The 23,473-nt window shown below is 37.8% G+C and overlaps 1 protein-coding gene across 1 annotated transcript in view; it reads right to left on the bottom strand.

Moving 5' to 3' along the window:
* Positions 1-573: 573 nt before the first annotated feature.
* The window catches only part of LOC111143026 (solute carrier family 30 member 7), a 99,095-nt gene continuing 76,195 nt past the window's right edge, over positions 574-23,473 (bottom strand). Inside the window, exons 9-12 of the mRNA XM_022496442.1 lie at positions 22,103-22,193; positions 15,651-15,800; positions 7,304-7,394; positions 574-3,920 (exon numbers count right to left, since the gene is read on the bottom strand). Coding sequence (XP_022352150.1) covers positions 7,347-7,394; positions 15,651-15,800; positions 22,103-22,193 — 289 coding nt within the window. The 3' untranslated portion in view covers positions 574-3,920; positions 7,304-7,346. The remainder of the gene's footprint in view (positions 3,921-7,303; positions 7,395-15,650; positions 15,801-22,102; positions 22,194-23,473) is intronic.

Below are 23,473 nucleotides of genomic sequence, written 5' to 3'. Positions count from 1 at the left end.
CACATTAGAAACACATTCAGACCACATATGAGGTATTTGACAGCACACACACTGGATATAAAGCTGTTATTGTGTGGCAAAGATTGATAGTAAAGAGGCTGCTTTGATAGAAGAGTATGTTTGAGAGGATGGGATAAATGGGATCTGGGGTTTTGTGGAGAAGTAAAAAAATAAATTAAAAAAAGCTTTTTTTATTGCTTCTGATTAGAGGGGGAGAATTTTGGAAAGATAACAGAGGCTCATGTTGGTTTTAGTTTTTATTTCCTATAAATTGAGGTCATGCATAGAGAATGAGGTAAAAGAAGAATTTGGAGTTAATGCAAATATCTGGAAATAAATACTGGAAGATGTCTTTATAAAGTAAAATAATGGATAAGAACTACAAGGAGGACCTTCACATATTAAGACCTTTCCAATCTCCTAGTATCTCCTCCCTCTGGTGAGTTTTCCCATTTTCTGGTCCTGAACACCATTCTTTCCCTTTCATTCCTCAAGTCCTCTAGCTTTGAATCCAGTAATTGTTAGGTTCACAATATTCCTTTCAACTTATCAAACTGATAGACAGAAATCAGGTGAAGATTTTGAAACAAATTTTATTGGAAGAATTTTGATACAATTATTTATTCTTTTTAAATACACCTGAAGTTAAAATATATACATGAATATCTTCAAGTAGAAAAAAAATGAAATATACATGATGGATTCATTGTATATTTAGGCAAATCATAATTGCTCACTTTAGCACATCCAAACCAAATTACAACACAGTCCTTGAAATTTGACATTCCAATCTAGCCTTGTATTCAAATGTTTGTTTAGAAATGTCTTGGTGCCAAAATCTTCATATAGGAATCAAATCCAAAGTCAAACTTGGTCATGTGATTAGAAACCATTAAAGACAGGGAGGTAAAGTGTTGTAGGCATGTTTGGAATATATCGAGAAGGGATTTGGCAATTTTTAATTCACAGTATTTCCGATATTAAAGATCGATTCTGTTTATTGATCAAACTCACAAGTGTTGGGGCAAAATATCACTTGGGAAGAAATATCACAGAATTTTTGCTATTAGAGGAAGCAATGTGATTATTTGGGAAACTCCTGACAGGATACATCTAGTCAAAACAGAATCTTCACTGAGGCTAATTGATACATGATATGTGGTACCTAAACAAAATTCCAATATTAAAATTAAAAATAAAGCTTTTTTTTCTTTTTCACTAGTAAAAAGGGGAAATTTTACCATGGCAGCAGCAATTAAAAGATGAAAAATAAGAAATATAGAGAAGCTCTACTAAAATTTGGTATTTAGAAGGGAAAAAAGAGAAAAAAAACTGTTCTAGGAATATTTAAATCACTAAATGAATATATGTAGTGTTTTTTTTTTTTTTTTTTTTTTTTTTTTTTTTTTTTTAGAAGCACCTTCAGGTTATACCCCTGAAAGAGTTTTGGATAATAATATATCTGGAGATAAATGAAACAAGGCATGTCATACACAGATCCTTAAAGTAATATCAATATGGCAATTTTCCATAGAAACCAAGGAGGCAATGTGGTTTCTCATTTGGCAATACATAACGTAAAAATTCAAGTGACCCAGCTTCCAGTCTCAGTTCTGCCAAATTTCTATCCAAAAACATGGATAACATCTCTTTATGTCTACTGTGCCTGAATTAAAATAGCGAAGCAGCTCACAGGGCTCCTTGAAAAATAATGGCCAAAGTTGATACAAAGTCACTTATTTGTGCAAAAATGCCAAAGAAAAGCTGAGGTGTCTTCTGTAATAATAAATCACTGGTTCTATCTGTCCCCAACCATTAGTTTTGTATCCACTACTACCTACAATATTTACTCACTAGTTAATCATTTACTGAGCATGTAAGTGGAAGTTCATACTAAGTTTGGGGATAATGAGATAGATGATGAGACAAGGCATTCTTTTCTACAGACTTTCCAACATCATCAGAATTGCCAAGTACTAAATTTTCAAAGCCATGGGAAGAGTTCAAAATTCAATACTATTACTAAGCATAGACTGCTACTAATTATAAAATAGATTTCTTCCTCAGAAAGGTGTCTATAAAATGTAATGTTGTACATCCTCAGATCCCTCTCAAGCAGCACAAATTATTCTTGGAAGATAATTCCCTCAACAATTATGTTAACCTCTCTTGGCCAGGATAGATTCAGTTTCTCTTTACTTAACATCTAGACTGGCAAGGACTCTCTTCTGAGTCAGTCCCTTTTTTAAGCAACTTTGAGCATCAGTAAAACTTTCTTTTGTAAAGGTTTTAAAAATTCTTAAAGGAGTTCTGATTATTCTTTTTAGTCTGCACAGTTTAAATTCAATGGCAAAGGTAGGAAATAAGCATGAGAGCACTGAACGAAGGAATGAGTTTAAGCAATGTATATGTAACAACTGCTACCCCATAATCAGTTTTGTCACGGTAATTGTTCATTTATTTTATTGGAGAGTCTGTTCAAATCTGCTACAACCTCTTGTATCTTTTTACCACTGTAGAATGATATACATAAAACGGAGCCGTCATCAAAAAAAGCTCTGGATTTAAAGTCAGTGCGTTACCACTGGCTATCCCTCAGGCAAGTCATTTAAGTTCTCCCACAACAGCTTCCTCATCTGTAAAATGCGGTGATGGTTACGAATTCCTTCCCCAGGGAGGGAATTTGAAAATGCTCCGTCCATCATAAAAGCATGCAAAATTTCTTTCTTTATTGAAATGTGAGGCTTTCAAACGTGACAACACGGAAAAGGCCATACAAAGACACAGAAATACTTAATAAAGGTTGAATCCCACCCTTTCCATATAATTTGTAGTTGGGAAATGGTTAAATACAAACCAAAGATGCCCTCATCAAAAAGACTCACATCCATTTGGCCTTTAGATATAATGATACTTCTCAGCAGATACCTTTCTTGATACATAATTTTTCACTGTAAGTCAGTCTATCTCCATGGTAGAGATCTGGATCGCTAAGGCTGCTGGTGGGTCATGTCTTGAGACAATCTTCTTCTATTAATAAAACTTTTAATGACTGTTCTCAAAAAATAAAATTTCTCTCTTTTTTTTTTTTTTTGCCAAAGTTCTTGTGAACTGGAAAATGATTTCTTGTTTTGAAGATGGTAACAGAAAGAAAAAAGTTCAATTTTATCAAGGTAATGCTTTTACGTTGAGAGTAAGCAATTTAACATTTGGGGTTCTGGTAAGACTTCAAAATTTCACCCTATTGAATTAAAAGACTTGTTTTGTTCTCTATTTCATTTAATGCCCGATTTTGTGTGGTTCTGAGGATAAATGTTAAAAATCCAAAAACCTCCCCAGTAAGTGAAAACTGAAGTATCAAGACCGAAATGATATGATATGACCTGTGAGAATTAGCCTGGTTTCTAGAAAGTACCCACTCACAGACTATAAACAAAATAAAGAAACTAAGCAATCCTTAAACTGGATTTAGCCTTTGGCAATTAACAGAAAAATTCACTCACAAGTTAAAAGTATCCAAAGTACAGATGTCATCATATTTTAAAAATCAGGAACTGGTTTCATAAGAGTAAAAAAGTAAAAGAGTACAAAAATTATTATTTTCCATAAAGAATATTCTAAACCTCATAATGGAAGTATGGAAATAATATTCTGAACCTCATATTTATGAAAAATAAGACAATAAAACTCCATTATAAAGTGCCTTAATGTACCAAAAATGGAGGTCAGCTTTCCTTTATTTACAAATGCTTTTTCATCACATTTACAGAAAGGCAAATATTACACTGGAGAGGCAGCACAGTAGAATAGAAAGAACTTGACTTGGAGTCAGAAGACCTGGATTCTAGTCTTGGCTTTGCCACTAATTATCTCTGTGACCTTGAGTAAATGACAGCATTTCTGGGCTTCAATGTTCTCATCTGTAAAATGAGAGGTAGAACGAGACTGCTTTTAAGGACAGTCCCTTAGATGTAAAATTCTGTGTTCAGCAATGACGTGTTTTTGCTCTTAAATCCCAGCATTATATGAGGATGCCACCATATTAGTAATCTTTATAAAACTGATAATTCCATAGGTAAAAATATTATAGAACTCTGATCAACTGCATTTGGAGTCACCAACTGGGCTGCTTTACAAGGTATACGAGTCACAGTATTTTGGTTACTGGTGTCTACACGGAGGCTTTGAAGAATGCTGAAGCCTCTGGAGACAAGGGATTTTCCGATGTCACTAAACGTCTGCTGCTGCTTGCTTATGCCTCTGCAGAAAACCGCTCAGCGATGACAGGAATACAGAGATACAGTTGAACTACACACTGTCCTTCACAAAAGTGCACAGGGAGTCAGCAAAATAAAGCCACACATATGGTAAGCCCTTTGAGTAATATAATCTAGATTTTAAAACACAAAACTAATATAGGTGTATTTCTGTTTGGGGATGTTTACTAAGCAAGGTAAACTTTCCCAGAGCAAAACAAATTTGTTCTCCAGGGAATATTCTGATTTTTAAAATACGAGCAAACTTATACTCAGAGACTCACTGCCTGCCTTCCCACCCACCCCAAGAGACTACATCTACATCTATTTCTCCCATCTATTACAACAATCAGGTAGTTTCTCAGTGAAATTACCTACTTTAGCACTAGACCTGTGCCAAAAACACAGGTGAGACAGAATATTTGTTAGAATGAGAACAAAACTGCTTTTTCTCACACTGATTTGTCACTGCTGCACACACAGGTTTAAGGACATTTAATTAAAGCATAAATGTTAATGCCAACCTGCCAAATGATATGAGCTGGAAATCTCTTAAATAAGGTGCAAAATTAGAGTTCCATATCAGTCTAATCATCTGTATGCTTGATGATTATCAAAGAAAAAACACATATGCATGCACTTGTGTATTCAGAGTATAGTTAAAATGATGCATACTTTCGCATAGAATGGAGGGCCTGATGAAAGGCAGAATTCGACCCTCAGAATGCCCTGGTCAGGTATACAGGCCAGTGCAAATACTGTCTCCATATGTGAACAATCAGTACGATTAGATATAATACTAGCTTTTAAAGGCACACATCCAAAATTCCCACCTTCCTCTAGATCTGACATTTTCCACAATATGCCAAAATGCACACAATATCCCAGGCTTGGTAGCGGATACAAACTTCCAAATGGCCATTTACACATATAATGAAAAAACAGTACTTTATCAGAACATTTCCTTTTATACTTTCCCTCCCCAAACTCTCAAGAACTGTTTTAGTTAAACACATTCTACTGCAGGAATTCTAAGCTTTAGAACTGCCTGGCAGTAAGTAAACATGTTTTGAAAATACTGCTTGATCTGCAAAAAGGGGATTATCAACAGCTCATAGCAATCTGCAGCAGTTTGGGAAAACATAAAGAAAGTAGTCCAGTTCTCCTAATACACTTTCGTTCATAAACTGTAGATCAGAAATAAGGAGAAAGATATTCTAAAACTTACACAAAATCAACAGCGATTTCTGCCCCATCAGTGAAAAAGTGCTTATTATTGGCCTACATTCTAAACAATCACATTTCCATCCTGCAGAGCTTTTCCCCCCAAGAACTCTCGTTTTTTTAAAGTTAAGAGGGAACATACATTGTGATAAAATGAAGAACAATGGGTAAATATCTCTCCAGATCAATATTTCTTCAAAAACACAGAGAATATTTGAGTGTTCAAGCACTTGCATCTCAAATCACAATTTTATTTTTCAAATACACAAAAACCTAGAAATCAACTTATTAACTTCTAAGACACCTGTTTTATCACAATTGATCTGTATCTTCAATAGTTCAAACTCAATAAAATGTTGCTTTTAGGATTTTTGAAAGCAACTGTATTTGTGCAATGCTTGCACAGGAAAACAAATTGTATGACTTAGCATTTGAAGAATGAGAAAACAAAGTAACATTGTCACAACCATTTCTGCCTTCCCTCTACATTGCCTTTCGTTAATAAAATCCATAGGGGCTCCTGGGTGGCTCAGTGGGTTAAGCGTCTGACTCTTGATTTCGGCTCAGGTCACTGTCTCAGGGTTGTATAATAGAGCCTGGTGCCAGGCTCCATGGTGGGCGTGGAGCCTGCTTAAGACTCTTTCTCTCCGGGGCACCTGGGTGGCTCGGTGGGTTAAGCCTCTGCCTTTGGCCCAGGTCATGATCCCGGGGTCCTGGGATCGAGCCCCACGTCTGGCTCTCTGTTCAGCGGGGAGCCTGCTTCCCTTCCTCTCTCTCTGCCTGCTTGTGATTTCTGTCTGTCAAATAAATGAATAAAATCTTAAAAAAAAAAAAAAAAAATTCTTTCTCTCCCTCTGCCCCCCCACTAGAAAAAAATAAAAAATAAAAATAAAAATAAAATAAAACCCATAAAAATAACAAAGAGACACACAGGGAAGTTTTCACAGACACAGTAGCTTTCAGAGAAATTTGGGATTCAGCAAATGTTTTAAGTAAGTCAAAACAATCGTCTATATAACATGTGCTTGCAAAGTTTTGAAAACACAGTCCACAGAATAATGTGGTAACTGAATTTGATTTAAAAAGCAAAGTAACACCTATTTTTTGATCAGACAGAGTAGTAAGAGAAAACTTTTCATATATATAAACCTAGGCTGGAAGTACACACAATCTGTATACATCACTTAGAAGAGTCTTACACTTTGTACAGATTATAGAATTATCCATTGGAAAAAACCATACACATGACCTTTGATGGTACATTTTTATGCTGGCAAATATATTTTCTGATACAAAGGCACTTTGAAAACCCAATATGGTTTGGTTCATAAGTTTGCAAGGTACAAACAATTTTACAAACATATGATTATACTGAAGAATGTCAACCATCGTGACATTACATATAAAACGATTTCCATTTTTTTTTTTTTTAAATAACACTAGTTTTGTGTAAATGAAAGCAGTGGTTTCCAGCAGCTTCAGTGAAGACTTTCCAGATGACTGGACGCCCAGCATCTGGATTTGTACTGGCTAGGATGACAACTGGGAGCGAGGGCATTTTTGAAATGGAAAAAAACCAGTAAACAAAAAATAACATTCTGGGACAAAACTACAAATGTCAGAAATCAAAATGGTTTGGAGGGAAGAGCACAAAAGACAAGACCAAAAGTCCAAGAGAGATCCTCTTAATTTTGCTCCCTTAGCTGTGTGCTCCTGGCCGAGCACCACTGCCGACACTACCTGGTCTACTTGGCGCTGGGGAATTGTAGTGACGAGTTTTCTGTTTTAAAAAGCTAGCTACAACATTTTGAATTGTACAGTACCGGAAATATTAGGTCCCCCAAGAAGGATAATTTCTTTCATTTGTTACATGGCCGCAAAATCAATCTGTACATAAAGCTGTCTCACTCCAGCCTGAAAAGTTAAAAAAAAAAAAAAAAAAAATCAGAAAGTCGAACCAATCAATAGCACCCTATACATTTTAGAAAAGTAACAGAAAACAAAAAAAATCTCATTTTTTTTGAAAAAGGAAAGCATTATTTTTCTTTTCTGTCTCTGGAAAATAATTCTCCATTCTTCATCAGAAAGGGCCAGTCATTTTATCTTAGAAATAATTATATTCATAATTGCAAAAAGATCCTCCATTTACCTCTACAGAAGCCATGCTCTTGATTATAAACAGTGTCCAAGTAAAATCTGGAACAGTAAGGTTACCCATCTACTGGTACTCTGCTAGCGAACAGCACAGTGCTTGCCTAACTGGCTACTAAAATTATAAACTGATTCAGTCTCAATCTTCCTGTGACAGACGATGAGCAAACACTTAAGTAGGACCATCTGTTGGTTATTTAATTACATTCTAACGCCTCTCTTCAATTTTGGATATGAACCCGCTATTCAAGGACTGCTTTCAAAATTGCTCCCAGCTCTCCTATATTATCAATTGTTGTACATTTGCTGCCTACAATTCCTTTTCTCTATTCTCTCTTGAACGCATTTCAACTGAACTTTTGCCAGCCAGCACTTTGCAGAGCTGTTGGTCAAGGTCACCTCCAAGTTGCTTGGACCAGTACTGTCCATCCTCTAAACATTTACTCTAAAGGCAAGGACATGGGCACATACTCTTTCCTACTGAAACACCTCCCTCTCGTTTGGCTTTCAGAGAAGACTCACTGGTGACCTTTCACCTCAATTATCAGTCTTCCTCAGTCTCCTTTGCTGGTTCTTCCTCCTACCTTTGAGCACTTAGCACTGAAATACTTAAAGGCTCAGTCCTCAGATTCCTTCTTTTTCTCCATTTGTTCCCTAGCTGATCTCATCTAGTATCCAGACTTTTAGTACTATCTGCATGCTCACACCTCCCACACTTGTATTCCCCCACTGGTACCTACCTGCCATCTACTTCACAGTTCTACCTAGATGTCTGACTTCCTCCCTGAAAGCCTGGTGATCTTGTATATTCTATGGCTCAATGCCATCCTCAGTGTTACAACCTAAAGACCTTTCTTTCTCTCACACCCATTAGGAAAACCTGATTGCCTTACTTTCAAAGTAGCCCAATCCCAGAACCTGATCATTTTACATCACCTCCATTGCTATGTTTACTGTCACTCACCCGTTATAACGTAATCTCTACATAACAAGGATTTCGTCTTTTTTTTTCCACTGCTGATTCCTAGTACCTCAAATAGTGCCTGGCCCATAGTAATTGATCAGTAAATGTTTACTGGATGAACAGAAATTCTGTTAAATTCCTTTCAAACAAAAATAACTTTTAAAAATTAAAGCATACAGTAGTTACAATAAACATTTTCTTGCCAGTACCAAAGAATGAAAGGTAAATTAGAATATTAATGGAGAGAGAAAAAAAATCAGTCGGGGATTAACACTACAGTAATTTCTAGCATGGCCTTTTTTTCTTAGCATTCAAATAGGTGGACTCCGCACAACACGAATCAATGTGTGGGAGGAGCAGGAACTACTCAAATGGGATAAAAAGCTGAGTAGACCCTAGAAGCTTATCAGCACAGAAGAGGTTTTAGCTTTCTTGCCTCATTAAAAAAAAGTAATAAAAATGAAAAAAAAATGATAGTAATAATAATAATAATAATGAAATAAAATTTAAAAATCCTTGCTTTGGTCAAGTTAAAGCTATGCAAAACTGCTTATTTGTTATTCAAATTTATGGAAACTACATTTAAGAGCAGCCTTTCCTTAAAGAGGCTTATGGCAGAAAAAAGACAACTCAACATCTGCATGATTTTGAGTTAAGATTTAAAATCAAATCTCAGTTTTTCTCATTTTAAAAGCATTGATACATACCAAGTTTACCTATCTCATGAAATTGTTCTTTGTTCATCTAATATTTGACATGTATTTAATAAACCCTTGTTGCAATGCAGGATTGTATATGAATATATGAGAAAGGTTTTCATATGCTGTAAAAGGCTATTTAAATAAACTATTATGATTCGTTGTACGTATATCTGATTTACTCAACCGAGACGGTCTCTGAAATAAGTAAGGAACTCTTCTGCAAAATTCTTCTATATCTAACCTTAAGAAAAAAACTGCTGCCCAAGTAAATTGGCTTAATTCCTTTTCTCCTTTTCTCTTTTAACAAAATTGTTAATGAAAGTAAAATGGGCAAAGTAAGTTGGTTTCCTATTACTATCCCTGCCACTTCCCTCAGCCCCAGACTAACACAGTGAAGATGGTAATAAGAAATGAGGTTAGCCCAAGGCAATAAAAAAAAAGAGGAAAAACAAAGAGGCTAGATAAATTGATCTTTGCATAATCATGAGTTAATTACTCAAGCTTGTATCTTTCCCCTGAGGGGCTACAGATTTACATAAAAAGTCAGTCTAACAGAAAAAGTCATTTTGCTTCATCCAGCTGTCCTGAGGGGGATGGCTTCAAGTTTTCTACCGTCCCATATTCCTTTCTCAATTTCCTTTAAAGTAGAAAGAAAAGCAGAATTTCCAAAGAATCCTATAGTGAGTCACCTACTCCCTGAATGCAAACTAGGTTTTCTATACAGTTTATCCACACCATAAACACAAGACAAATAGTCTAGCAGATCAAAACAGGGCTCCGTTGCATCAAACACTCTACCGCTGGGATGGCACTGGGAGCTGGAGCCTGGACTTTAAAAGCCTTGTCTTTAACAAGTGAAAACCATATAATATTGTGTCTTATATCGTAAGAGTCATGTAAACCATGATTCAGTCAATACTTTTTGAATCATTAAGACATTTTTAACACAATGTGCTCCTAAGAAAATAAATGTGAACCTGGTGCCGCGGACTTAGAATATCCTCATTATCAATGTTCATCGTTGCGGAAAGGAAACAAATCAGGAGTAAAAAAAAGAAAGAAAGAAAAGAAAAAAAACACGCAGGAATATGGCTATAGAAAAGTATTGGTTTGTCTATATTCTCTACCAATTCCACAGAAACTTTATACTTTAGTTTTTGACTGAACATATAACATTAATCTTTATCCCTTTAAAATGAAGTCTTGAAAACTGCCTTCGTCCTCCATGTGAAACCTAAATCGTCTCAGAATTAGTGAAACAGTGAGTGAATATGATGAAACGGTAAGTCATGAGCAGTAACTTGGGCCTGGGTTCCTTTTTCTATAAACTACAAATAGCAGCACCTCTTCTGCAGGAGGCTGGGGCGAGGCGTGAAGCAGCTGTCTCAGCGCCTGGTGTGTGGTGGGCTCTCACTGAAGGCCCGGCTGCTGTTGCTGCTGCTGTTTCTGCTCTCTACCAACCAACCAGTAAGGGCTTAAACCTTGTGGATTAATTAAAAACAACGAACGTAGGGGCCTGTTGGTCTCCCATCCCATGGCCGTTTACTCCAACCTCCTCAGGAGGTTAAGTTCTGGTGGGCATCAAGCACACAGGGTGAAGAAAATGGAAAACTGGCTAAGGAGAAGCTGCAGAGTTGGCAAGCAGAACTGACACTTAGGACAGATGAAAACCTTCTACAGACAGGAAAACAAACAGGGTGGAAGACTAGCTAGCCCCCAGGAGAGGGGTAAGTAGCTTCTCCCACTCACTGCCCTTCCCCTCCAGCAGACAGGAGGCTGGGCGGGGTCAGTAGTCAGGCAGGAAGGGATCAAGAGCATGGAGGCTGGTGAGGTTCCTAAAACTCGGGGAACTCCCATTTGGGCATGGGAGGAGGCTTTCTGGTTCCTTCCTGGGTATCAGTGTGAACTTCTATTTTGAGGCTAGAGGCTAGAGCACCAAAAGCTGAAGCAGGAATCAGGGGGTTCAGGACTTAATATGCACAACAGAAACAGGCAGAAGAGGAGAAAAGATGAGGAAATCACAATAGAAGTTCTATCAGGGGGGTGCCTGGATGGCTCAGATGGTTAAGCATCTGCCTTTGGCTCAGGTCATGATCCCAGAGTCCTGGGATCAAGCCCTGCATCAGGCTCCCTGTTTGGTGGGGAGCCTGCTTCTCCCTCTCCTTCTACTGCTTCCCTTGCTTGTACTCTCTCTTTGCATCAAATAAATAAATAAATAAGATCTTTTTAAAAAAAGTTCTATCAGGGAGCAAAGTAGGTTTGTCTTCTGTGCTTTGTGGAACTGAAGAGGGTACAAGCATATTCTAGATTTTTCTTCTAACATTATTTCTAACAAAATAGTATATTAAAAAATTAACAGATGGTATCAGCAAGTTTAAAAGACACATAAAATGTTAAACTGCCATCTTAATCTTCTTGTTCATATATTAAATACAAAAAATATCTATTTCATCAATTCCCAAAGGATAACTCCTTTTTAAAGAGTTAGTGCAGGGGAGAATGGAAGAGAGAACTTTTTCTATGTCAACAGAAAACCTTGTAGTTTAAAAATTGGATTATCCCTTACCTATTAATCCTTAAGGAATCTAAGTTCACCCAGTCACTTATTTTACTCTCTAGTAATGCACAGCTTTAGCTGGCCATTAAAGACTTATACCAGGGAAAATGAGAATAAAACCATGCCTAATATACAGTTCTAAAATAGTCATGCAGCTTAGAGTTTTATCAACAGAAAAGAAAGCTGTAATTCTCAAACTGATGTTGGTTTTTTCAGTTTAAAGTTGTCTTCACAGATATTTTAACAAGGACAACTTTTTTAACCCAAACTATCATTTAAATTCTGATTTAAGATCAGTTATAAGGGTGTCTGGGTGGCTCAGTTGGTTAATCATCTGCCTTCAGCTCATGTCAGGATCCCAGGGTCCTGGGATCGAGTCCTGCATCGGGCTCCTTGCTCAGTGGGGAACCTGCTTCTCCCTCTGCCTGCTGTTCCCCCTGCTTATGGTCTTTGTGTCAAATAAATAAAATCTTAAAAAAAAAAAAAAAAAAAAGAAGATCAGTTATAAGAAAGACACCTGAAAATGTCATAAAACCAAAAAGTAGGGGCACCTGGGTGGCTCAGTGGGTTAAAGCCTCTGCCTTCGGCTCAGGTCATGATCTCAGGGTCCTGGGATTGAGCCCCACATGGGGCTCTCTGCTCAGCAGGGAGCCCACTTCCCCCCCTCTCTCTGCCTGCCTCTCTGCCTACTTGTGATCTCTCTCTCTCTGTCAAATGGATAGGTAAAATCTTAAAAAACAGCAGCAACAACAACAACAACCAAAAAGTATTAACTTATTACTGAGGAAATCCTTCTTTTAGTCTTTCAGAGCTTCAATTCCGCATATGTTGGAACTAAAACAATGATCACTAAGCAAATTGAAAATAATGAAAGGTATGAAATATAAGTCATTAGTAGGGTGATTCCTCCTCGCCTCTGGAAAAAATGTGTTGAACCATCTTCACTGCAAGGCCCTGCTCTGCAAGGAATGAAATAGAGTGGGCTTGACCTTGGTTGATGAAAGGGCTGAAAATATTTTTCAGAGCTTAAAAATTTCAAAACCCCAATACAGATTCCAAAACCAAAGAAGCAGCTGAATAAACTTTCAGCTTCAACCATTGTAAAAGCCAAGATGTCTAAGGTTTCCAGAAGAAGCTCCTCCACCTACTGCAGTTGCGACTTCAGCAGTTCCTAAGCCCGGAGGCAGCTGCTTGCGCATTTCTAAACCTAGAAACAGCATTCCTTTTCAGAGGGAAAACCGTGACTAAGTGCCCAAGTCTTGGGAGAGTACTGCGGCATGTCCTGGAGGTCAACAGAAGCTCACACTAAGGAGGGCGGAAGGACTAGGAGACAGGGGAAAGGAGAGAGCGATGACCTAGAAATGACAGTGAAAAAGCAAGGTTATTGCAGCCACATTCTCCTTTTGCCTCTAAAACTCCTCCTGTTTTGAGATGTGAGAAGGATTCAGACATACTGTGCAGGTCTTGCATGCCTCATTGCGACATGACAGTCATATACAGACTTCAGAGTGTCTGTTCAAGAGACCTAGTTCTTAAAATTCTGGAGTAAGCGGTACAGCATACAGCTTCCCAGTAGAGTAAGTCTTGCTGTTGCCTACATAAAATTATTTCATTATTTATCCCCAAAGGAACATAACCATACATTTCTCATTATTAGAGAAGAGAGATCATTTAATTTATGCTAAGATCCTGAATTTAAACTGCATATTATGTTCTGTTATCCATGTCTGAAGCTACAATGTGTCTGTTTCTCTTCCTCTCCTCTGTTTTCCCACCTTCTTTCCCTCTGTGTGTGTGTATGTGTGTGTGTGTGTGTGTGTGTGTGTGTGTGTGTGTCTATCTCTCTATTTCTATATATCATTACCACCTTTCATGCTGTGGTTAAACAGACCAATGGGAACCCAACCATATTTTTTCATACCTAGCACATGTAAAGATGGTGTTGGTCAAATACAGTTTGAAGAATTTGTTTATTCAACAAATTTTTTATACACATACATTTTTCTTAAGCATTGAGAATGGAAAATCATGACGTTTGGAAGAAACCTGCAGATAAATATGTGTATCACAAGATGAAGTTATGCAGCTTAGAGGGGTCTTTAGGCTTCAGAGAGAAAGTAACAACTAAATTGGGCCTTTATGTTAGAGGAGAGGATCTTTGTCCCACACAGAAAAGTGAACAGTCTACAGGGGTATGAGGTATATAGGAATGAATAGTGGGAGGCTTAAAAAGTTAATGGGGTCATGCTAGAAAGTTTGGGTTTTATCCTGGTGACAATGAGGAACCTCCAGTTTTTGTTTTTTTTAACTTATTTTGAAAAAATAAAATCAACTATCTTTAATATTTTGCCACATTTGCTTTATTTCTCTATATTTACTTATAATCTTTGTACTTCTGTTGAAACATTTGAAATTAGATATCCTGATCCTTCGCCACTAACTCCTTCATGGATCTGGTAAGAATGGGGACATTCTTCGATAACCACAATCCATTATCACACCCAAGAAATCTAACACCTACACAATTATTATGAACTATTATGCAGTCCATATTTAAATTTCCCAATTACCCAATAATTTCCTCTGTGCCTGTTTTTTTCCCCCCAATCTAAGATTCAGTTAAGGATAAGACACTGCATTTAATTGTGAAGTCTCCTCTAATCTAGCATAACCTCCCACTATTCTTCCCCCTTTGTAGGCTAACAATCTCGTACAAGTTTCTATAAGCTGGGTTACTCTGGTGGTTTGCTACTGATTAGATTAACCATTTCCGGCAGAAGTACCACACACTCTCACTGCATCACACCAGGAGGCACAGGCCAGTTTTTAAGTACACATTTTTAAGGCATGGAAACAGTTCCTCATTAGATCTACGTGTTAGATAATTTTGGCAGCAGTGTCAACATCCAGATTTTTCACCAAATATTTCCAGCAAACTAGAATGAAAAAAGAATTTGTATTCTCTCACTCTCTCCTTAGATGTTCTTGACATGATGTTCTTATTTTCCCAACAGATACCTAGTTGATTATCAGTCACATGACTATGTCAACTTCAGACAGCATAAGCATCAAGTAAAGTGATTTGGCTGCAAGCTATGCACTAATTTATGATTCCAAATACAATAGCATATTAAGCTTTTAAATCTCACGAAACTATGGCTTTGCTATCACACAAAAAATGTTAACATAGTCTACTTTTAGCTAAAGCCACTGACAAGGCATTATTCTTATTCCAAATGTTATTTTAGTTCTTGGCTTTAAACAGCATTTAACATGTCTTATAAGGAGTATACAGTAAAGGAGAATCTACTTTTTCTTTCTTTTTTTTTTTTTTTAAGATTTTTATTTATTTATTTGACAGAGATCACAAGTAGGCAGAGAGGCAGGCAGAGAGAGAGGAGGAAGCAGGCCCCTCGCTTGAGCAGAGAGCCCGATGCGGGGCTCGATCCCAGGACCCTGAGATCATGATCTGAGCTAAAGGCAGAGGCTTTAACCCACTGAGCCACCCAGGCACCCCGAATCTACTGTTTCTTAAAGGAATTCCAATCAGTATAATGACAGAACGAGACTATCTTCCTTAAGAGTATTAGCTAAAATAAGAACTCCCAATTTTGACGGTATGGTTGAAAGAAAGTACTGTTATGTTTCCTTATAGTATTGTGTGTGTGTGTGTGTGTGTGTGTGTGTGTACGTGTATTTATATACATACATATTTAACATGCTAAGTAGTAAATATTTCTTAAACTAGTAGATAAGATAAATTCAAAGAGTTAAAAGAGTTAGTGAAAAAGTCATACCTGAGTAAAAATATTATGTGTTTGGCTTAAAATCCACCTGGCATCAGCATCAGGGGCTACTACTAATTTCAAGGTCCCAACATAAACATCAGAACATAAGGTCCAGAAATGCTGTTCTTGTAAACTGTAAACTCCTTGCAACTGCTGCACCTGGAACAGAAAGGGCAGATATTAACACTGTAATCAAACATAAGGGCCCCCTTGTTTTATTAGGTATGCTGTTTTATTATTTTTATTCGTCAACAGTTCAGTAAACTGCTATTTAGATTATTAAATGTAACACTGTTATTATACGACATATCAGTAAACATGGATTCTATTCTCTAGCTCAAAGGAGGAGTCAGAGATTATTTGAGTTAGTTAACAAATACTTATTGAGTACTCTTTATGGACCATGGCAGGTGTCTGGGAAATGTGAATGATCACGTGCCAAAATCTGCAGGGCACAGCTGAGAGAGCACCTAGACAGAAATTTACACTTTCAAGTACATTGATCAGAAAACAAGTATAAACTCATTTGCATTTAGAAACAAGAAGAACAACAAAGTAAACTCAAAGAAATAGTAAGGAAGGTAATAAAGGACAGAAATTAATGGTCTAGAGACCTAGGAACTATTAGAAATCACAATATCAAAAAACTAGTTCTTTGAAAGATTACTGAAAATAGAAAAATCAGTGTTTCTCAAAAGAGGCAGATTTAGGACAGGACGGTTCTTCCCTGTGTCAGAAGCTATGGGACCCTTTGTATCGCCAAGCCCCCAAGGAGCTAAATGCCAACATATACTTTTCTCTGAATCGTGTTACAACAAAAAGAAGAAGGACATCTCTCAGTTTTTCCAATGGCTCCTTAAGGTTTCCACAGCCTAAGGCTGACAACCACTGGCAAGACTAACTTTGATGGAGATTTAAAAACAAAACAGAGGGATGCCTGGGTGGCCCAGTTGGTTAAGCGGCTGCCTTCGGCTCAGGTCATGATCCCAGTGTCCTGGGATCAAGTCCCATATCGGGCTCCTTGCTCTGTGGGGAGCCTGCTTCTCCCTCTGCCTCTGCCTGCCACTCTGCCTGCCTGTACTCTCTCTATTTCTCTGACAAATAAATAAAATCTTAAAAATAAAATAAAATAAAATAAAATAAAACCAAAACAGAAAAAGCAGAATGAAAAAATAAAACTACAACCACTTTTAAAAACCATAAAAGGGAATACTGATGAATGTGTAGCTTGTGAATATACAAAGTACTGCCACTAAGTGGAATCCAAACACTTTTCACCGTCTCTACCGTTATCAGCATAGCTGACATTATCTCTAGTGTGAATTATTATAATAGTAGAAGTGTAAGAATATAGTATTATAATAACTGGTCTATTTCTGGCCTTGTACCTTTTCCACCTATTCTCATCACTGTATCCCACGTGCGATCCTATTACTTTAGGTCAGATCCTGCCTCTGTTCAAAATTCTCCAGTGGCGTCCCACCTTACTCCGGATAAAAATCAAAGCTTTCACAATGACTTATACGGGCCCATGTCACATGGCCTGCTTGTTACCTAATCACCTCCTCTCCTACTAGGCATCCCCATGCTCTCTCTTTCTCAGCTAAATCAGCCTCCTCACCATTGGCTGGAGTTTCGCACACTCCTGGTGCAAGGTACTTGCTATGCCCTTTGCCTGAAGTGTACCTTCCTTCCACATTTCTACTGGGTTCGTTTTGTCTGGGTTTTTACTCAGATGTCATCTTCTCAGTAAGCTACTGGAGCTCCTGTACTCTTGGTCTTCTATTACTCTATGTAAAATAATAATGTTTTCATTTTTATGTTTCTTTGCTATGTTTTACTTTTTGGAGCATAATATGACACACTGTATTATTCATTTATATTATTTATACTTTTTATTGTCTGTCTCTCCAGCAGAACTTAAGCTCAAAAGGGCAGGGCTATGTGTATTTTTTAATGTTTTGTATCTTTACCATCTAAAACAGTGTCTGGCCCAAGTAAGTGCTTAGTAGATTGTGTGTGTATAAAGACTTAGAAACTCACTCCTTAGAGTACTTTTAAGAAGAGTAATTTTAAGGAGACAGTATATGTGTATAACACACACACACACACACACACACACACACACACTAAACACACAAGTTTGAAAATCTAGACAAAATGGATAAGTTTCTGGAAATATAGAAAATGCTATAATTAAAAAAAAAAAAAAGAAAATGCCATAATATAAGAAAAATAGAAAATGTGAAAGGACCATTAAAAATTGAAGAGGTAAGAAAAAAAAATTCAAAAGGTAGAGGTTTATATCCAAAATATAAAAAGAACTCATACAACTCAATAGCAAAAAAAAATCTGATTAAAAAATGGACAGAGGATGGGAACAGACATTTTTCCAGAGAAGACATACAGATGGCCAAGAGTGAAACGTGCTCAACTCACTAATCATCAGGGAAATGCAAATCAGAAACCACAATAAAATGCCACCTCACCCCTGTTAGGATGCCTATTACCAAAAAGACAAGATCTTTTTCAATTCTGAGATTCTCTGATTTTTAAGTAACCTATTTGGGATGTTAATTAAGAACAAGTTGACCTTAGACCTATCAAAAAATATTCTTTTTTGGGGCGCCTGGGTGGCTCAGTGGGTTAAAGCCTCTGCCTTCGGCTCAGGTCATGATCCCAGGGTCCTGGGATAGGGACCCGCATCGGGCTCTCTGCTCAGCAGGGAACCTGCTTCCTCCTCTCTCTCTGCCTGCCTCTCTGCCTACTTGTGATCTCTGTCTGTCAAATAAATAAATAAAATCTTTTAAAAAAAAATTTTTTTTTTCAGAATTTGATCAATGTAGGCATTATTTTCTATAAACTCCAAAACAGTTGGTAGGAAATTTGAGAAAATACTAACAATAGCCTTTTTAAAAACTGCTTTTACTGGTTAAAGTGGTCAAGGTGGACTTATTCTTCCTCTTTCAGGACTCTTGATGACACAGTGGCTTGAACCTGATATCACTCTACATGTTTCCGAATGGCATCCTCACGGGATGGTCTACTGTGAATAAAACAACCGACTGAATAGATCTCCTCTACCTCTAAGAGTGCAAGTACTCTTGTAGCCAAGACTGAGGAATGCTCCTATACAAACTGGCTTCAACTCTGCTCAAGTTAAATAATATGGGGAAAGCGTAGTCACAGATGCTTTTCCTATTCGGACAGTGTGGTATAATAGAAAGGGCATGAGCTTGGGAATCAGACAGATATGAACTAGAATTCTGGCTCAGCCACTAGCATTTGTGACCTTGGATAAGTTACTTAAATTCTCTGAACCTCGATTTTATCTATGGAAAGGAAGATAAAACTTAGCCTATATAAATACGGTGAAGACCAGAAACCATATATGTAAAACAGTTAGTTCAGGGACCAGCTTATAGTAAGCATTATTCAATAAACTGACCCTTTCTCTTCCATAGTTATGATGCCTACCCTACCTTAACATAACTACAAATGTCAAATGAGTAACACTTCATTTTCCATATCTAAAAAAACCCCTTTTATACTTTCTTTTTCCTTCTTCCTCTTTCTTTCTCTCTCTCCCTCCCCCTTCCCTTTTCCCTTCATTTCCTTTCCTTCTTTCAAGATTTATTTATTTGGCAGAACCCAAGCAGGCAGAGCAGCAGGCAGAGGGAGAGGAAGAAGGAGAAACAGGCTTCTTGCTAAGCAAGGAGTCCTATGCAGGGCTTGATCACAGGACCCTAGGATCATGACCTGAGCCAAAGGCAGACACTTAAGACTGAGCCACCCAGGCACACCCCACCTTTTTTTTTTTTTTTTAAAGACTTTATTTATTTGACTGAGAGAGCACAAGCAGGGGAAGAGGCAGAGGGAGAGGGAGAGGCAGGCTCCCCACTAAGCCGAGAGCCTAACACAGGGTTTAATCCTGGGACCCTGGGATCACGCTGGGCTGAAGGTGGACACTTAACCACCTGATCCACCCAGGCGCCCCTCCTCTGGCATTCCAATCTGTTTGATGACACTGCCTTATAAATGATAAAATAGAGCATGCAGGGAGGGAAGGTGGGTGGGAGGGGCAGAGAGGGAATACAGGGCTCCATGCAGGGCTCGAGCCCAGCACCCTGAGATCATGACCTCAGCTGAAATCAAGAGTCTGACTCTTAACTGACTGAGCCATGCAGGTGCCCGTGGTTCAATACTTTTCATCTTCTCAAGAACTTCATTCCTGCAGTGGCCACCTTCACTACCATATCATTGATTTCTTCCTCTAGGATGGCCGGTTCTTATCAACAAACATGCTCCTGAACTGCACTGTGTAATACGGAAATAACCAGACACCAGTGGCTATTTAAATACAGGAGAATGAAACTACATTAAAAATCAATTGTGCTGGGGCGCCTGGGTGGCTCAGTGGGTTAAAGCCTCTGCCTTCGGCCCAGGTCATGATCCCAGGGTCCTGGGATCAAGCCCCACATCTGGCTGTCTGCTCCGCAGGAAGCCTGCTTCCTCTTCTCTCTCTCTCTGCCTGCCTCTCTGCCTACTTGTGATCTCTGTCTGTCAAATAAATAAATAAAAATCTTAAAAAAAAAAAAATCAATTGTGCTACCCATACACCTGGTGTATGCAGCCACATTTTGCTTGTGATTTCCATACTGGACACTGCAGATTATATAATATTTCCATTACTGGGGAAAGTTCCATGGGACAGCACTATTCCAGCATATCCTATTTTAAAAACAAACAAATAGCCCCTGCCGTAATACTATATCCGTACTCAGGCTGTCAACTCATTTCTTTGCTCCCTTTAACAGCCATACTTCTTAAAAGAGTTGTCTGTAGCTACTATCTCTACTTCCCCAACTCATTTTCTCCTAATCTACTCAAATCAAGGTCTCCTTTCCAAATGCCTCTGAAACTGGTCTCATCAAGTTATTAGTGTTCTTGATGCCGATCAATGATCACTTCTCTTCCTACTTTGCTCGCCCCACAGAAAGGGCATCACTGCTTCCTTCTTCAGTTCTGAGAGACCACCTCTTCTGGTTTTCCAGCTCCCTTCCTAACCACTCCCTTTCCTGGCTTTCCACCACCTGTGCTGTAAACCTGGAGCTAAAAGTAAAGCTAAAAAGAGCTGAATTCTCCCAAGGAAATCTCACATAACCCCAATATTTTAAATATTATTCATATATCGATGACTCAAAACTCTCCCTAGTCCCAATCTTTCCCTAAAACACCAGATTTGCATATTCAACTACTTCACTGACATTTCCCCTAAGAGTATAGAAGGCATTTCAATTTTAACGTATCCAGAATAGAACTCTTGATCTGGAGGGAGCTTCCATCCTCAAACCTGCATCAACACAGCCTGTTAAGATCAACACATCTTAACAAATGGTACCAGCATCTACCTAGTTGAGAGTCACCACTTTTTCTCCCCCTCACTAACATAATCCATCTCCAAAAATGTATCCCAAATGTGTCCTTACCTCCATCTTCACTGTTCCCTCGGTAGTCCTAACCACCATTTTTCCCCACTTAGATGACAAGAACCTCATAACTGGTTTTCTTTGCTATCATTCTCTCTGGAATTTGTTCTCCAAATAGCAAGCAGAATAATCTTTTAAAAACATAAGTTTTATGACACTCTTCCCGCCTAAAAACTTTGTCATACTTCTCCCCGGATTAAGATTAAAACTAAACCTCTAAATAAGACCCAAATCTCTGTATGATCTGGGCCCTACCATTCTCTCCAGCCTTTCCAGCCACTCATCCCTTTATTGACTATGCTTTAGCCACAGTGGCCTTTTCTTCTGGTCTTCACAACTCTAAACTAGCTCCAGCCGTAGAACTCTCGCATTAGCATAAAGAGTTCCTTGGCCTGAAACACTCTTCTACAGGATTTTCACAGGGCAGGCTCCTTGTCATCAGGGTTTCAATATCCTTGAGTATAACTTCCTTAGTCAATCTAACGTGATCACCCCTGTCTACCACATCACTTTGTTTATTTCTCTTATAGTAACTATCATGGATATTTTCTTATTTACCAATTTATTGTTTAGTGCCTGTTTTTCCCCTCTAAACCGCAACCTCTTTGAACACAGACACTCTCCGTCTTGCTTACCCTTATATACTTAGTACCTTATTAGAATACCTGGCACAAAGTAGGAGCTCAAAAAATATGTTGAATAAATGCTTACATTATCTGCTATTCATACACGTATTTTAGAAGAACTGCTCAAATTCTAAATGAGGACAATCTCTGCCACATTTTCTTTAGTGAAGTTCAATATTTTCCAATGATTTTATTCTGGTTTGTACAAATGGCATTCATGGTTAGCATTCAATCTTGGAAGAAACACTAAATTATACACATATGCTACCCTTATTTGTAAAAGTTAAAATCCCTAACAGCTTGAAAACAACATAAAATCTAATGGTTTGGAAGCTTTGAAACTTACCCTCTGATAGCACTGAGGCAGAGTATTTTCCAACACTGGAGGAGTTCTCTGCATTAATATTCCAACAGACTCTCTTAAAAGAGGAATAACACTAAACAGAAGTAAAAAAAAAAATTTATTAAAGCCACATTCTGATAGTCCCATTCTGCAAGAAAGTAGTCATATAATGCTTCTATAATAGAACAAAACAAGATTTTGTTTATCAGAATAATATGAGGAAAAAGAATCTAGTCATTCTAAATTTTTCATATGATCAGCAAGTTATTATCTAAAATAAAAGAGCTAGGGTTGCCTGGGTGGCTCAGTCATTAAGCATCTGCCTTCTGCTCAGGTCATGATCCCAGGGTCCTGGGATCAGGCCCAGCATCAGGCTCCCTGCTCAGCGGGAAGCCTGCTTCTAACCCTTCCACTCCCCCTGCTTGTGTTCCCTCTCTTGCTGTGTCTCTCTCTGTCAAATAAATAAATAAAATCTCAAATAAAATAAAGTAGATAGAACAAAATACACCAATGTATGAAACACTAAACTATACTACTGAATAGTATTGGAGCATCTAAAAATCTAAACACAGCAGTCATTCAACTACTATTTAAAATACAATTTCAGTTGGCCAGAAGCTTCCAAAGTAATCTATAAGGGACATCATGGCTGACTGGTCCTTAATGTTTATCAAATATTGACATGTATATATCTGAACAGGACACATACAAAATATATATTATAAAGGAATATACAAAAAAATTAATATGGTACATTAGTCCATTCATCCAATATTTTTATAGCCCAATTATATATCAGTATTCTTTCATTATTCAAAAAATACAGAAGCCTGGATATAACCACAGATCTAGTGTATTAACACCTTTAGTGATGGGGCCCAAACATCCATCTGTACTGATGTAGCTAGTCCTCCACCAATATTTGGAAATTACTATTTTAAGCTATTTGGATGATTAAGTGCACAGAAACAAGTAACAGCATAATGATAAGGGTGACTCAGTGCAATAGTTCTCTTATCTAGACATCGGGTTCACCTTAGTACAGTCTTATTTGTTTTCATTTCTGACATAAAATATCTGAGGGAAGGCCAAGGCATCTGTTTTTAAACAGCTCTCCACATGATTCCACTGAATCAGGGTGGCAATGCCCTGCTCTACTGCTTGAAGCAGACTGAGAGAGGTCAGACAGCTTCATTACACTTAATAGCTTAAACCAGTGCTCTCTTTTAAACGTGGAGAATCTCAAACTTCCCGAAGTAAAAACCCTCCTAATTATAGCTGTAGGAGATAGAGATAAAAGGAACAAATATACATTTCAAGAAAGGCAGAAGTTGAGACGTACCTTAAAAATTAGTGATATTTCTTTTTTTTTTT

The sequence above is a fragment of the Enhydra lutris genome, unplaced genomic scaffold (genome assembly GCF_002288905.1).
Source record: "Enhydra lutris kenyoni isolate GAN:26980312 unplaced genomic scaffold, ASM228890v2 scaffoldscaffold9, whole genome shotgun sequence".
In the NCBI taxonomy this organism is placed as follows: Eukaryota; Metazoa; Chordata; class Mammalia; order Carnivora; family Mustelidae; genus Enhydra; species Enhydra lutris.
Note: the sequence above shows the minus strand (reverse complement) of the source record. Positions and strands in the feature narration are given on the sequence as shown.